Source organism: Ranitomeya imitator, chromosome 9, assembly GCF_032444005.1.
Source record: "Ranitomeya imitator isolate aRanImi1 chromosome 9, aRanImi1.pri, whole genome shotgun sequence".
Lineage (NCBI taxonomy): Eukaryota > Metazoa > Chordata > Amphibia > Anura > Dendrobatidae > Ranitomeya > Ranitomeya imitator.
In genome coordinates this window covers 154716187-154732826 of record NC_091290.1, presented here as the reverse complement: position 1 = coordinate 154732826, position 16640 = coordinate 154716187, and the positions used below count along the sequence as shown (strand labels likewise).

The 16640-nt window shown below is 57.5% G+C and overlaps 1 protein-coding gene across 1 annotated transcript; it reads right to left on the bottom strand.

The window, feature by feature from the left end:
- Positions 1-90: 90 nt before the first annotated feature.
- On the bottom strand, positions 91-15785 carry GOT2 (glutamic-oxaloacetic transaminase 2). The gene is made up of 10 exons (XM_069739550.1): positions 15573-15785; positions 8716-8872; positions 6811-6939; positions 6683-6742; positions 3520-3681; positions 3294-3398; positions 1802-1952; positions 1554-1719; positions 1334-1484; positions 91-783 (listed from the first exon to the last, which is right to left on the bottom strand). Exons 1-10 carry the CDS (start codon positions 15650-15652, stop codon positions 661-663), a joined length of 1284 nt encoding a protein of 427 aa, XP_069595651.1. The 5' UTR covers positions 15653-15785; the 3' UTR covers positions 91-660.
- Positions 15786-16640: the final 855 nt, after the last annotated feature.

The window sequence follows — 16640 nt, the reverse complement described above, 5'->3', positions numbered from 1 at the left end:
TCAATAAACAAAATTTAAAAAAAAAAAAATAGCAGTGCATGAGGGCCCACCAGTCAGCTCCCCCAGACGAGGATCGCAAGAGACTGAGAATAAACTGCCAATATGGATTTTATTGTTGTACATTCAAAGGCTCAGCCCTGAGAACCCTGGAGGACATGATGGGAAACTGGGGAGAAGCCCCCACAAACCGGCCGAGAACGACAGGGTCCGTAATCTATCTCTCAGATCGCTGCTCATGGAGGGTGAAGACTAAACAGCGGTCACTAACAAAGTGCTATAGGAAATACAGTGAGGTGGGACAGAATCCTGGACACGTTCGCAGGGTGACTGAGACCACCGCCGGGCATAGTCCTGAGCACGTCCGCAGAGTGACCAAGACCACCACCGGGCAGAGTCCTGAGCACGACCGCAGGGGGACCAAGACCACCGCCAGAGAGAGTCCTGAGCACGTCCGCAGGGGGACCAAGACTACCGCCAGGCAGAGTCCTGAGCACGACCGCAGGGGGACCAAGACCACCGCCAGGCAGAGTCCTAAGCACGACCGCAGGGGGACCAAGACCACCGCCAGGCAGAGTCCTAAGCACGACCGCAGGGGGACCAAGACCACCGTCGGGCAGAGTCCTGAACACACCCACAGGGTCACCAGGACCGCTACCATCCTCACTTGGTAACTTGGTGGATGGCATGAGCGAGATACCCAACGTTCCCTGAAGTGACGCCAGCAACAGAGATGCGGCCATCTTTGGTCATGTAGATGGAGAACTCCTTAGTTAGACGCTCGACCTGCGGGAACAGAATGTGAATGAATACAAGAGTTCACATGAAGAGACCCCGGACCCCTGTAGTGTTTAACGTGCTGATCCAGTAAGTGAGTGAAAGCGTTCAACATTACTATATTGAAAGCCTGCCCGGGCCAAATGCATGGTAAACCATCAGCTGCGAGACATATCAGTGTAGGCAGAAGCCCGAGACTCCGACAGATGTGCAGCATACCAAAAATCCTGCAGAACTTCAGTGAAAATTCCCTTATTGGTAACTCCCCGACGGTCCACGCCTTCTCTCCCAAACCTGTTGGTCCACACCCTCTCCTCTCCCAAACCAGGCGGACCACGATGCCCCACCCTCCCTCCAACCAGGCAGACAACGGCACCCCACCCTCCGTATCCGGGCAGACCACTACACCCCACCTCCCCTAACCGGGCAGACCACGACGTCCCACCCCTCCAACCAGGCGGGCCACGTCGCCCCACCCTCCCTAACCCTAGCAGTTCACTCGCCTCCCAACCAACTCTAGCGGCCACAGCGGCCTATAACACCACGCTTCCTTCCTCACCTGCTCAGGGCGTAGGCCGGTGAAGCAGAACATGCCGATCTGGTCACTGATGTGCTTCCAGCTGTGGATGGAGCCCTCCTTCTTCAGGTTCGACACCAGCTGCTCTCTCATACTAATGATCCGGTTCGCCATTCCCTTCACCTCCTGCAACCTATAGAGAGACAGTGTTATCACCCGCCTGGAGAGCGCGGTCTCCTAAGCCCCATGGGGTCCCAATTACCACTCGCTGCGGAGGTCAGGCTGGGTCAGGATGGCCGCTGCTATTCTGGCTCCATTCAGTGGCGGGTTAGAGTACATGGGGCGAATGAGGATCTTCAGCTGAGACTCCACTCTCTTGGCTTCATCAGCGTCACTGCAAACCACGGTGAAAGCCCCGACACGTTCACCTGGAGCAGAAGACAGAGTCGTGGTCACAAGCCCAGCACCACCGGCCAAAACTGCCCACCGAGCCACTTCAGCGCTCCTCACCATACAATCCCATGTTCTTCGCATAAGACTGAGACAGCACAACATTGAGACCTTCCTGGATAAAATGGCGCACTGCCCATGCATCTCTGTCCGTGTCTCCACTGGCAAAACCTTGGTAAGCCATGTCAAAGAACGGGAAGAGGCGTCGGCTCTGAAATAAAACATGGCGTGTAAGCGTAGGAAGATAGCGCCGGACAGCCGCACACAGGACACAGCTAGCCAGCCGGGAAGGGAACAGAACAGCCAGCAGCCGCGCACGGGACAGAGCCAGCCAGCCAGCAGCCGCGCACGGGACAGAGCCAGCCAGCCAGCAGCCGCGCACGGGACAGAGCCAGCCAGCCAGCAGCCGCGCACGGGACAGAGCCAGCCAGCCAGCAGCCGCGCACGGGACAGAGCCAGCCAGCCAGCAGCCGCGCACCGGACAGAGCCAGCCAGCCAGCAGCCGCGCACCGGACAGAGCCAGCCAGCCAGCAGCCGCGCACCGGACAGAGCCAGCCAGCCAGCAGCCGCGCACCGGACAGAGCCAGCCAGCCAGCAGCCGCGCACGGGACAGAGCCAGCCAGCCAGCAGCCGCGCACGGGACAGAGCCAGCCAGCCAGCAGCCGCGCACGGGACAGAGCCTGCCAGCCAGCAGCCGCACACGGGACAGAGCCAGCCAGCCAGCAGCCGCGCACGGGACAGAGCCAGCCAGCCAGCAGCCGCGCACGGGACAGAGCCAGCCAGCCAGCAGCCGCGCACCGGACAGAGCCAGCCAGCCAGCAGCCGCGCACCGGACAGAGCCAGCCAGCCAGCAGCCGCGCACCGGACAGAGCCAGCCAGCCAGCAGCCACGCACCGGACAGAGCCAGCCAGCAGCCGCGCACGGGACAGAGCCAGCCAGCAGCAGCGCTCACACGACGGAGCCAGCCAGCAGCAGCGCTCACACGACCGAGCCAGCCAGCAGCAGAGCTCACACGACGGAGCCAGCCAGCAGCAGAGCTCACACGACGGAGCCAGCCAGCAGCAGAGCTCACACGACGGAGCCAGCCAGCAGCAGAGCTCACACGACGGAGCCAGCCAGCAGCAGAGCTCACACGACGGAGCCAGCCAGCAGCAGAGCTCACACGACGGAGCCAGCCAGCAGCAGAGCTCACACGACGGAGCCAGCCAGCAGCAGAGCTCACACGACGGAGCCAGCCAGCAGCAGAGCTCACACGACGGAGCCAGCCAGCAGCAGAGCTCACACGACGGAGCCAGCCAGCAGCAGAGCTCACACGACGGAGCCAGCCAGCAGCAGAGCTCACACGACGGAGCCAGCCAGCAGCAGAGCTCACACGACGGAGCCAGCCAGCAGCAGAGCTCACACGACGGAGCCAGCCAGCAGCAGAGCTCACACGACGGAGCCAGCCAGCAGCAGAGCTCACACGACGGAGCCAGCCAGCAGCAGAGCTCACACGACGGAGCCAGCCAGCAGCAGCGCTCACACAGGGTTCACTCCAGGAATAAAGCAATACCTTGACCACCGCTGCCAGCTCCTTCCACTGCTCTTTCCGAGGGTCCACGCCGGTGGGGTTGTGGGCGCAGGCATGGAATAGGATGATGCTCTGTTCTGGGATTTTCTAGAATGTTAAACATTAGGATCAGATGAGACTAATAAAGATGGTGGAGCTCACTGCAGAGTCACGGGCCGGGGGTCCATAAAGCAGGGGGGGGACAGGACCATTGGGGGTCTGCACTCACTGATATATCATCCAAAGCGCCGGGGAAATCAAATCCACAGGTGTTGGGGTCGTAGTAGCGGTATCCCTTCAGCTCCATCCCGGCGTCACGGAATATTGGGGTGTGATTCCCCCATGATGGTTTGGGGAGATAAACGTCTCGACTGAACTTGTAGAATCTTTGCTGTAAAAAAATAAATAAATTGTGAAACGCGAGGAAGAGTTTATCTGTTTAAAGCCCATGTGAACAGGCTCCTATTCCCCGTTTATGGCCCATGTGAACAGGCTCCTATTCTCCGTTTATGGCCAGTGTGAACAGGCTCCTATTCCCTGTTTATGGCCCGTGTGAACAGGCTCCTATTCTGTTTATGGCCCGTGTGAACAGGCTCCTATTCCCCGTTTATGGCCCGTGTGAACAGGCTCCTATTCTGTTTATGGCCCATGTGAACAGGCTCCTATTCTGTTTATGGCCCATGTGAACAGGCTCCTATTCCCCGTTTATGGCCCATGTGAACAGGCTCCTATTCTCCGTTTATGGCCAGTGTGAACAGGCTCCTATTCCCTGTTTATGGCCCATGTGAACAGGCTCCTATTCTCCGTTTATGGCCAGTGTGAACAGGCTCCTATTCCCCGTTTATGGCCCGTGTGAACAGGCTCCTATTCCCCGTTTATGGCCCGTGTGAACAGGCTCCTATTCCCCGTTTATGGCCCGTGTGAACAGGCTCCTATTCTGTTTATGGCCCATGTGAACAGGCTCCTATTCCCCGTTTATGGCCCGTGTGAACAGGCTCCTATTCTGTTTATGGCCCGTGTGAACAGGCTCCTATTCCCCGTTTATGGCCCGTGTGAACAGGCTCCTATTCCCCGTTTATGGCCCGTGTGAACAGGCTCCTATTCCCCGTTTATGGCCCGTGTGAACAGGCTCCTATTCCCCGTTTATGGCCCGTGTGAACAGGCTCCTATTCTGTTTATGGCCCGTGTGAACAGGCTCCTATTCCCCGTTTATGGCCCGTGTGAACAGGCTCCTATTCTGTTTATGGCCCGTGTGAACAGGCTCCTATTCTCCGTTTATGGCCCGTGTGAACAGGCTCCTATTCTGTTTATGGCCCGTGTGAACAGGCTCCTATTCTCCGTTTATGGCCCGTGTGAACAGGCTCCTATTCTCCGTTTATGGCCAGTGTGAACAAGCTCCTATTCTCCGTTTATGGCCCGTGTGAACAGGCTCCTATTCTCCGTTTATGGCCCGTGTGAACAGGCTCCTATTCTCAGTTTATGGCCCGTGTGAACAGGCTCCTATTCCTCATTTATGGCCCGTGTGAACAGGCTCCTATTCTCCGTTTATGGCCCGTGTGAACAAGCTCCTATTCTCCGTTTATGGCCCGTGTGAACAAGCTCCTATTCTCCGTTTATGGCCCGTGTGAACAGGCTCCTATTCTCCGTTTATGGCCCGTGTGAACAAGCTCCTATTCTCCGTTTATGGCCCGTGTGAACAGGCTCCTATTCTCCGTTTATGGCCCGTGTGAACAAGCTCCTATTCTCCGTTTATGGCCCGTGTGAACAGGCTCCTATTCTCCGTTTATGGCCCGTGTGAACAGGCTCCTATTCTGTTTATGGCCCGTGTGAACAGGCTCCTATTCTCCGTTTATGGCCCGTGTAAACAGGCTCCTATTCTCCGTTTATGGCCCGTGTGAACAGGCTCCTATTCTCCGTTTATGGCCAGTGTGAACAGGCTCCTATTCTCCGTTTATGGCCAGTGTGAACAGGCTCCTATTCTCCGTTTATGGCCCGTGTGAACAGGCTCCTATTCTCCGTTTATGGCCCGTGTGAACAAGCTCCTATTCTCCGTTTATGGCCCGTGTAAACAGGCTCCTATTCTCCGTTTATGGCCCGTGTGAACAGGCTCCTATTCTCCGTTTATGGCCAGTGTGAACAGGCTCCTATTCTCCGTTTATGGCCAGTGTGAACAAGCTCCTATTCTCCGTTTATGGCCCGTGTGAACAAGCTCCTATTCTCCGTTTATGGCCCGTGTGAACAGGCTCCTATTCTCCGTTTATGGCCCGTGTGAACAAGCTCCTATTCTCCGTTTATGGCCCGTGTGAACAGGCTCCTATTCTCCGTTTATGGCCCGTGTGAACAGGCTCCTATTCTGTTTATGGCCCGTGTGAACAGGCTCCTATTCTCCGTTTATGGCCCGTGTAAACAGGCTCCTATTCTCCGTTTATGGCCCGTGTGAACAGGCTCCTATTCTCCGTTTATGGCCAGTGTGAACAGGCTCCTATTCTCCGTTTATGGCCAGTGTGAACAGGCTCCTATTCTCCGTTTATGGCCCGTGTGAACAGGCTCCTATTCTCCGTTTATGGCCCGTGTGAACAAGCTCCTATTCTCCGTTTATGGCCCGTGTAAACAGGCTCCTATTCTCCGTTTATGGCCAGTGTGAACAGGCTCCTATCCCACATGCTCAGCCGCTTGTACTGCAGCGATTTCACCAGTTTAGTTCCAGGTCGCGGCCGCCCGCCCTGTGAGCCGTACATCACACAAATCTCCCGATCCTGCTTGGCCCTTATTCACACGTCACCATGACGCAGGGTAAGGGGTTAATATTAGAGGTTAGGACCATCCTGATTTTGGGGCATCATGGCGCTCCTAGGGCGGCTTTTACGCTTTTTTCTCCCAAGTCCCCATCACTTATGTGGCCGTCGCTTTTACTGACAGCGGGTGTTTGGTCATTTGGATTCTGTCTTGGGTTTCATAAGTGCCGCCATGTATCAGCGAGGGCCACAACTCCCGGCAGGCGAGAGCCTGGGAGGATGACCGGAGGGTGCCAACGCAGACATGGCCGCAACCGACCATTCCACACGGTCGTCCCCGGGAACGTCTATGAGACCGCAGCAGCAGCAGCTGTCATTACAGTGTGTCAGTCCAGGTGAAGACCTTTGCTTGTGTCCGGAGTAACCCCCGAAGCGTGTACCTCAGAGAATGGCCATTTCTATCTGGGGTACAGCAGATTTGTGAGAACATTCATGGATATTTTTCTTGCAACGGGGGCTGACAGACCCCAGTACTGCCGATGCACTGACCAATAAAGAAGCCTGCAGTGCCCACACACAACAGACGGGGGCAGCACATGCACTTGAGAACTACTACTCCAGCCATCCACACTCCGCTCACGGCCTCGGGGAACTCACCAGGAAGTTTGCTCCGACTCGCAGAGACCCGGTCCCGGAGATGGTCTGTACGGTGATGTACTGCGAGAAGACAGGAGAGCATCAGTTCACAGCAACAAGCCCTGGCCCCGCCGGACCCCCGCACTCACCCGTCCATTCTGGATGACCTCAGAGCTCTCGCCCAACGCCAGCTGAGCCGACGCACGAGCAAATTCTGCCAGTCCCCCGATGCCGAGGTATTCCTTATCAAGGTGCTTGGCTGCCATCTGAGCCTCCGCCTAAAAAAGAGGCACAAGGAAGAGACAGAGACGGGGCTGTGGTGGAGAAGTCCCCAAGAGCTGCTGCTCAGACACCAAAGGGCAGAGGGGGCTCCTAGAGCTCACAGACCCCGTCACCATGGCAGACGCTGAACCTACACCAATCTACTACAATGATGCCAGCAGTCCATCAATGGAAAGACCTCGCCAGCGTCTCTTGGGAGTCCCCGCGGGGTATGTGGGGCTTTCACCATCATATCAAACATCAAGTAAATACTGACATAGAAAGAAAATGGAAATGATCAAAGTAGAAAGAAGAGAACAGCTCCCGACTGGAGGGTCCAGCTTCCTGGTGGGGTGCAGACATCCCCCTCCCCATGTACTGCTCCATAGCCGGGGTCAGCCCAGGGCGGCACCTGTATGGTGGACTCTGCTACATCACATGGGCGGCACCTGTACGGTGGACTCTGCTACATCACATGGGCGGCACCTGTACGGTGGACTCTGCTACATCACATGGGCGGCACCTGTACGGTGGACTCGGCTACATCACGTGGGTGGCCCAGGGTCAGCCCAAGGCAGCATCTGTACGGTGGACTCTGCTACATCACATGGGCGGCCCGGGGTCAGCCCAGGGCCGCACCTGTACGGTGGACTCTGCTACATCACATGAGCGGCCTCTCTTGTACTCTCTGTGAAACGCTGTCAAATAGTGACCACTGGCCAGCACCAGAGTCCAGTGACCCCAACAGTAAGCCGGCACAGTGCAGCCCTCTCCCAGGAACAGACATCTCTTTAAATATAGGCAGACTGTACCTATCATAGCCATCAGACCAATCCCGAGGGGCTGCCTGTATACAACGGCCAAGCGCTGCTGGTAACAGGCACGTGGCGACCGAGCGAAAGCCAAAGTTCCATCACCACCGACGAACGCCAAATGCAAGCTAGTCCTGACACCCAGATGGGAGGCGCGGACCGGAGAAGGGACGGAACGGGGACGGGAGGCGCGGACCGGAGAAGGGACGGAACGGGGACGGGAGGCGCGGACCGGAGAAGGGACGGAACGGGGACGGGAGGCGCGGACCGGAGAAGGGACGGAACGGGGACGGGAGGCGCGGACCGGAGAAGGGACGGAACGGGGACGGGAGGCGCGGACCGGAGAAGGGACGGAACGGGGATGGGAGGCGCGGACCGGAGAAGGGACGGAACGGGGACGGGAGGCGCGGACCGGAGAGGGGACGGAACGGGGACGGGAGGCGCGGACCGGAGAGGGGACGGAACGGGGATGGGAGGCGCCAACCGGAGAAGGGACGGAACGGGGATGGGAGGTGCGGACCGGAGAGGGGACGGAACGGGGACGGAAGGCGCGGACCGGAGAGGGGACGGAATGGGGACGGGAGGCGCGGACCGGAGAGGGGACAGAACGGGGACGGGAGGCGCCAACCGGAGAAGGGACGGAACGGGGATGGGAGGTGCGGACCGGAGAGGGGACGGAACGGGGACGGGAGGCGCCGGCCGGAGAAGGGACGGAACGGGGATGGGAGGTGCGGACCGGAGAGGGGACGGAATGGGGACGGGAGGCGCGGACCGGAGAGGGGACAGAACGGGGACGGGAGGCGCCAACCGGAGAAGGGACGGAACGGGGATGGGAGGTGCGGACCGGAGAGGGGACGGAACGGGGACGGGAGGCGCCGGCCGGAGAAGGGACGGAACGGGGATGGGAGGCGCCGACCGGAGAGGGGACGGAACGGGGATGGGAGGCCCGGACCAGCCTCATTGTGAAGGGCAGTGGCTCACCTTGCGCACACTGCTTAGCACAAAGGGCTTCCCGTTGTCATCACGATACGCCCCGACGCCCAGGTTCATCTTCTTGGCATTTGTATCTCTCTTGAAAGCTTCTGTTACACCAAGGATGGGGTCAGGGGGGCCCATCTCCACATGAGACCACCAGGAGCTAAAAAGACAAGCACAGGATTACAAGCCCGCCCTTCCCAAGCAGCACACACAGAGCGAGACATCAGACCTCTATGAGACCATTCTCATCACCCAACTGTCCCCTGAACGCAGCCGCCCGTCTCAGCCCCAAGGAAGACGCCACTCTGGACTCGAGGACTTCCCTTGTGCTGCACAACTTCTCTGGATTGCGCTACCCTGAACCAGAGGAATTAGCATGCCATAAAGACATCATGACGGCCGACTCATGAGGTGTCATAATATGGCTCCTGTACGGTCACCACCATTAGTCGTCATTCAGCAGGATCCCCCCCACGTGTGCAGGCAGACACTGGTGACGGCTCTGGTCTAAGTGCACCCCACTATTATAAGATGGCTGCAGCGTGGCAAGAAACGACATGTCCCCCATTTCCGCAGGTTGTCAGCTCTTTGGCACAGTGCCGAGCAACGTAATGCCCATAATCAATCATTATTACAGAAGCACATCCTCCTGAAATACTCTGTGCTGCCACTGAGGTGAGGTGTGCAGCTGAGCAGGATATTGGGAGCGTAAATGTGTGCACCGTGGCACTATGATGGCGCCTATGCTGCATACAATCCCATTCCTGGCAGGAAACACGCAAGCGACACTCGCATCCATTACAGTCTCCAGCCGCAGAGCTTCACCAGATACAGAACTGAACAAAACGACATCCAGGGAGCGGCGTCCGGCCAGTGTCGGGGACACATGTGGCTCCTTCACTATGCCGCCACGCGCTCCACACCGCACTGACAAGATGACATCCGGGGAGTGGCGTCCGGCCAGTAATGGGGACACACGTGGTTTCCTCACTATGCCGCCACGCGCTCCACACTGCACTGACAAGATGACATCCGGGGAGTGGCGTCCGGCCAGTAATGGGGACACACGTGGTTCCCTCACTATGCCGCCACACGCTCCACACCGTAGTGACAAGATGACATCAGGGGAGCAGCGTCCGGCCAGTAATGGGGACACACGTGGTTCCCTCACTATGCCGCCACACGCTCCACACCGCACTAACAAGATGACATCAGGGGAGCGGCGTCCGGCCAGCAATGGGGACACACGTGGTTCCCTCACTATGCCGCCACACGCTCCACACCGTAGTGACAAGATGACATCCGGGGAGTGGCGTCCGGCCAGTAATGGGGACACACGTGGTTCCCTCACTATGCCGCCACACGCTTCACACCGCAGTGACAAGATGACATCAGGGAAGCGGCGTCCGGCCAGTAATGGGGACACACGTGGTTCCCTCACTATGCCGCCACACGCTCCACACCGCACTGACAAGATGACATCAGGGGAGCGGCGTCCGGCCAGTAATGGGGACACACGTGGTTCCCTCACTATGCCGCCACACGCTCCACACTGCAGTGACAAGATGACATCCGGGGAGCGGCGTCCAGCCAGTAACAGACACGTGGTTCCCTCACTGTGCCGCCACGCGCTTCACACCGCAGTGACAAGATGACATCCAGGGAGCGGCGTCCGACCAGTAATGGGGGACACACGTGGTTCCCTCACTATGCCGCCACACGCTCCACACCGCAGTGACAAGATGACATCCGGGGAGCGGCGTCCGGCCAGTAATGGGGGACACACGTGGTTCACTCACTGTGCCGCCACACGCTCCACACCGTAGTGACAAGATGACATCAGGGGAGCGGCGTCCGGCCAGTAATGGGGACACACGTGGTTCCCTCACTATGCCGCCACACGCTCCACACCGCACTGACAAGATGACATCAGGGGAGTGGCGTCCGGCCAGTAATGGGGACACACGTGGTTCCCTCACTATGCCGCCACACGCTCCACACCGCACTGACAAGATGACATCAGGGGAGTGGCGTCCGGCCAGTAATGGGGACACACGTGGTTCCCTCACTATGCCGCCACACTCTCCACACCGCACTGACAAGATGACATCAGGGGAGCGGCGTCCGGCCAGTAATGGGGACACACGTGGTTCCCTCACTATGCCGCCACACGCTCCACACTGCAGTGACAAGATGACATCCGGGGAGCGGCGTCCGGCCAGTAATGGGGGACACACGTGGTTCCCTCACTATGCCGCCACACGCTCCACACTGCAGTGACAAGATGACATCCGGGGAGCGGCGTCCAGCCAGTAACAGACACGTGGTTCCCTCACTGTGCCGCCACACGCTTCACACCGCAGTGACAAGATGACATCAGGGGAGTGGCGTCCGGCCAGTAATGGGGACACACGTGGTTCCCTCACTATGCCGCCACACGCTCCACACCGCACTGACAAGATGACATCAGGGGAGTGGCGTCCGGCCAGTAATGGGGACACACGTGGTTCCCTCACTATGCCGCCACACTCTCCACACCGCACTGACAAGATGACATCAGGGGAGCGGCGTCCGGCCAGTAATGGGGACACACGTGGTTCCCTCACTATGCCGCCACACGCTCCACACTGCAGTGACAAGATGACATCCGGGGAGCGGCGTCCGGCCAGTAATGGGGACACACGTGGTTCCCTCACTATGCCGCCACACGCTCCACACCGTAGTGACAAGATGACATCAGGGAAGCGGCGTCCGGCCAGTAATGGGGACACACGTGGTTCCCTCACTATGCCGCCACACGCTCCACACCGCACTGACAAGATGACATCCGGGGAGCGGCGTCCAGCCAGTAACAGACACGTGGTTCCCTCACTATGCCGCCACACGCTCCACACTGCACTGACAAGATGACATCCGGGGAGCGGCGTCCAGCCAGTAACAGACACGTGGTTCCCTCACTATGCCGCCACGAGCTCCACAGCAGTGACAGCGGCTGTACAATCTGAAGACTGAAGTCCAGGCGACATCGCTCAGGTGCTGCCGAACAGCGGGACGTCCCCATTTGTGGAGACTGGAAGGGTTAATAAACCTGTGGGGGCCCTGGAGACAATTCTTCCTGCAGAGAATCCTGTCCTGTACCATGACACTCCGGGCGCAGTGCATTGTTGGATGATGGACGTTTTGGTCATTTTCTCATTATTGATACCGCGTGTAATTGGCGGCTATGACATCAGTAGGTTGGCGCTTATATTCTGCACCATTTCCTGCCTATCACCTTACAACAGCCCGGCCAAAACGCCCTTTCCTCCATGATTTCTGGGATTTGGGGATCTTGCCCGAGACGCTGCGGATTCTCACCTATGTGGTAAGTGGACATGTCGGACCAACAGGTAAATTGCACCCACCGTCTCTGGGCTGCGTGTGGCCCCACGTACAACAGTGAGGGAAATGCTGGGACCCACTGACAGCTGTGGATGCAGCTTCCCCCCGAGCGACAGCTGAAGCCACGGATAATGTCAGGGGCACAGAAGGTGATCTATAAACAGACCCTGGCGGCCGGCCCCCCACGTCACCCACCAGAGGCTTCACCACCGGCCATTGCTCCTCCATGAATCAGACACTAATGTACCCACAGCTGCAACAACCACAAAAACAATGTAACAGCGTCACCCACCCTGACGAGAATAGGGAGACCCCCCAAGAGCAGAAATCTGACAGCAAAGGACACAAAGCAACAACTTCCCTGTACTGACAGATACACAACACCTACCTGCAGCCACCACTAGGGGGAGCTCCCTGTATACAGAGATACATGGTAAGATCCTGTCTGCAGCCACCACTAGGGGGAGCTCCCTGTATACAGAGATACATGATAAGATCCTGTCTGCAGTCACCACTAGGGGGAGCTCCCTGTATACAGAGATACATGATGAGATCCTGTCTGCAGCCACCACTAGGGGGAGGCTGCAGACAGGATCTTATCATGTATCTCTGTATACAGGGAGCTCCCCCTAGTGGTGACTGCAGACAGGATCTTATTATGTGTCTCTGTATACAGGGAGCTCCCCCTAGTGGTGACTGCAGACAGGATCTTATCATGTATCTCTGTATACAGGGAGCTCCCCCTAGTGGTGACTGCAGACAGGATCTTATCATGTATCTCTGTATACAGGGAGCTCCCCCTAGTGGTGACTGCAGACAGGATCTTATCATGTATCTCTGTATACAGGGAGCTCCCCCTAGTGGTGACTGCAGACAGGATCTTATCATGTATCTCTGTATACAGGGAGCTCCCCCTAGTGGTGGCTGCAGACAGGATCTTATCATGTATCTCTGTATACAGGGAGCTCCCCCTAGTGGTGACTGCAGACAGGATCTTATCATGTGTCTCTGTATACAGGGAGCTCCCCCTAGTGGTGAGTGCAGACAGGATCTTATCATGTATCTCTGTATACAGGGAGCTCCCCCTAGTGGTGGCTGCAGACAGGATCTTATCATGTATCTCTGTATACAGGGAGCTCCCCCTAGTGGTGGCTGCAGACAGGATCTTATCATGTATCTCTGTATACAGGGAGCTCCCCCTAGTGGTGACTGCAGACAGGATTTTATCATATATCTCTGTATACAGGGAGCTCCCCCTAGTGGTGACTGCAGACAGGATCTTATTATGTGTCTCTGTATACAGGGAGCTCCCCCTAGTGGTGACTGCAGACAGGATCTTATCATGTATCTCTGTATACAGGGAGCTCCCCCTAGTGGTGACTGCAGACAGGGTCTTATCATGTATCTCTGTATACAGGGAGCTCCCCCTAGTGGTGACTGCAGACAGGGTCTTATCATGTATCTCTGTATACAGGGAGCTCCCCCTAGTGGTGACTGCAGACAGGATCTTATCATGTATCTCTGTATACAGGGAGCTCCCCCTAGTGGTGACTGCAGACAGGATCTTATCATGTATCTTTGTATACAGGGAGCTCTCCCTAGTGGTGGCTGCAGAGAGGATCTTATCATGTATCTCTGTATACAGGGAGCTCCCCCTAGTGGTGGCTGCAGACAGGATCTTATCATGTATCTCTGTATACAGGGAGCTCCCCCTAGTGGTGGCTGCAGACAGGATCTTATCATATATCTCTGTATACAGGGAGCTCCCCCTAGTGGTGGCTGCAGACAGGATCTTATCATGTATCTCTGTATACAGGGAGCTCCCCCTAGTGGTGACTGCAGACAGGATCTTATCATGTATCTCTGTATACAGGGAGCGCCCCCTAGTGGTGGCTGCAGACAGGATCTTATCATATATCTCTGTATACAGGGAGCTCCCCCTAGTGGTGACTGCAGACAGGATCTTATCATGTATCTCTGTATACAGGGAGCTCCCCCTAGTGGTGACTGCAGACAGGATCTTATCATATATCTCTGTATACAGGGAGCTCCCCCTAGTGGTGACTGCAGACAGGATCTTATCATGTATCTCTGTATACAGGGAGCTCCCCCTAGTGGTGACTGCAGACAGGATCTTATCATGTATCTCTGTATACAGGGAGCTCCCCCTAGTGGTGACTGCAGACAGGATCTTATCATGTATCTCTGTATACAGGGAGCTCCCCCTAGTGGTGGCTGCAGACAGGATCTTATGTATCTCTGTATACAGGGAGCTCCCCCTAGTGGTGACTGCAGACAGGATCTTATCATGTATCTCTGTATACAGGGAGCTCCCCCTAGTGGTGACTGCAGACAGGATCTTATCATGTATCTCTGTATACAGGAAGCTCCCCCTAGTGGTGGCTGCAGACAGGATCTTATCGTGTATCTCTGTATACAGGGAGCTCCCCCTAGTGGTGGCTGCAGACAGGATCTTATCATGTATCTCTGTATACAGGGAGCTCCCCCTAGTGGTGGCTGCAGACAGGATCTTATCATGTATCTCTGTATACAGGGAGCTCCCCCTAGTGGTGGCTGCAGACAGGATCTTATCATGTATCTCTGTATACAGGAAGCTCCCCCTAGTGGTGGCTGCAGACAGGATCTTATCATGTATCTCTGTATACAGGGAGCTCCCCCTAGTGGTGGCTGCAGACAGGATCTTATCATGTATCTCTGTATACAGGGAGCTCCCCCTAGTGGTGACTGCAGACAGGATCTTATCATGTATCTCTGTATACAGGGAGCTCCCCCTAGTGGTGGCTGCAGACAGGATCTTATCATGTATCTCTGTATACAGGGAGCTCCCCCTAGTGGTGACTGCAGACAGGATCTTATCATGTATCTCTGTATACAGGGAGCTCCCCCTAGTGGTGACTGCAGACAGGATCTTATCATGTATCTCTGTATACAGGGAGCTCCCCCTAGTGGTGCCACTCAGCTCCTTGAACCTCACATCTCCTGACTGCATAAGGACGTTTAACCCCTTCCTAAGTGGTCGGCAGAAGCCACCAGTGGGGCTTCGCGGTGTCTGGGCCGTAGATCTGAGGTCATACAGCAGGTCCCCAGCAGATGGCGATGACAGACGCTGATCAAATCAATATCTGTGATTGAACCCTGAAACTTCATCGCGACCTTCACGCGCCCTCGTCACCAGGGCCCGACGGTAGAATGGAGCAGCAGCATCGGGGCATCCATGAGACCAGGGGCCGCGCTGTGGCCCTCGCCCGGCACTGCAGGGGTTACACAGCACCTAGAACAGCAGAGCACAGGAGGCTGCACGGAAGGAAAGTGCAAGCTCCAGGGACAAGACCCACAATGACCCCAGCAGCAATGATGTGACCACAGTCCTCACACAGCAGGGTCACATACAAAGCACCGGAGCTTCAGCTCTGCGGCAGCTCACGTGTCAGCTGCCAGTGCAGCACAGCGGCCCTCACCTGGCTCTGCTCTGCAGGACCCCCACACAGGGCTGGAAGCGGAAAGCCCCGGACAAGACGCCGGACGTAAGGAGAGACATGATCCCGGCAGGAGAGAGAAGGACGACTGACAGCGGCCGAGAAATGCGAGGAGGAGACGCCACAGGGAGGACACAGCGCCGCCTGCCGGAGAGGAGGGAGAGAATGGAGCGACACCGCCATCTGCTGGACAGGAGGGAGAAGGACACGTGACACAACGGGGAGGACACAGCGCCACCTGCCGGAGAGAATGGAGCGACACCGCCATCTGCTGGACAGGAGGGAGAAGGACACGTGACACAACGGGGACACAGCGCCATCTGCCGGAGAGAATGGAGCGACACCGCCACCTGCTGGACAGGAGGGAGAAGGACACGTGACACAACGGGGACACAGCGCCGCCTGCCGGAGAGAAGGAGAAGGACACGTGACACAACGGGGAGGACACAGCGCCGCCTGCCGGAGGAGGGAGAGAATGGAGCGACACCGCCATCTGCTGGACAGAGGGAGAAGGACACGTGACACAACGGGGACACAGCGCCACCTGCCGGAGAGAATGGAGCGACACCGCCATCTGCTGGACAGGAGGGAGAAGGACACGTGACACAACGGGGACACAGCGCCACCTGCCGGAGAGAATGGAGCGACACCGCCATCTGCTGGACAGGAGGGAGAAGGACACGTGACACAACGGGGAGGACACAGCGCCGCCTGCCGGAGAGGAGGGAGCGACACCGCCACCTGCTGGACAGGAGGGAGAAGGACACGTGACACAACGGGGACACAGCGCCACCTGCCGGAGAGGAGGGAGCGACACCGCCACCTGCTGGACAGAAGGGAGAAGGACACGTGACACAACGGGGAGGACACAGCGCCACCTGCCGGAGGAGGGAGCGACACCGCCATCTGCTGGACAGGAGGGAGAAGGACACGTGACACAACGGGGAGGACACAGCGCCACCTGCCGGAGAGAATGGAGCGACACCGCCACCTGCTGGACAGGAGGGAGAAGGACACGTGACACAACGGGGAGGACACAGCGCCACCTGC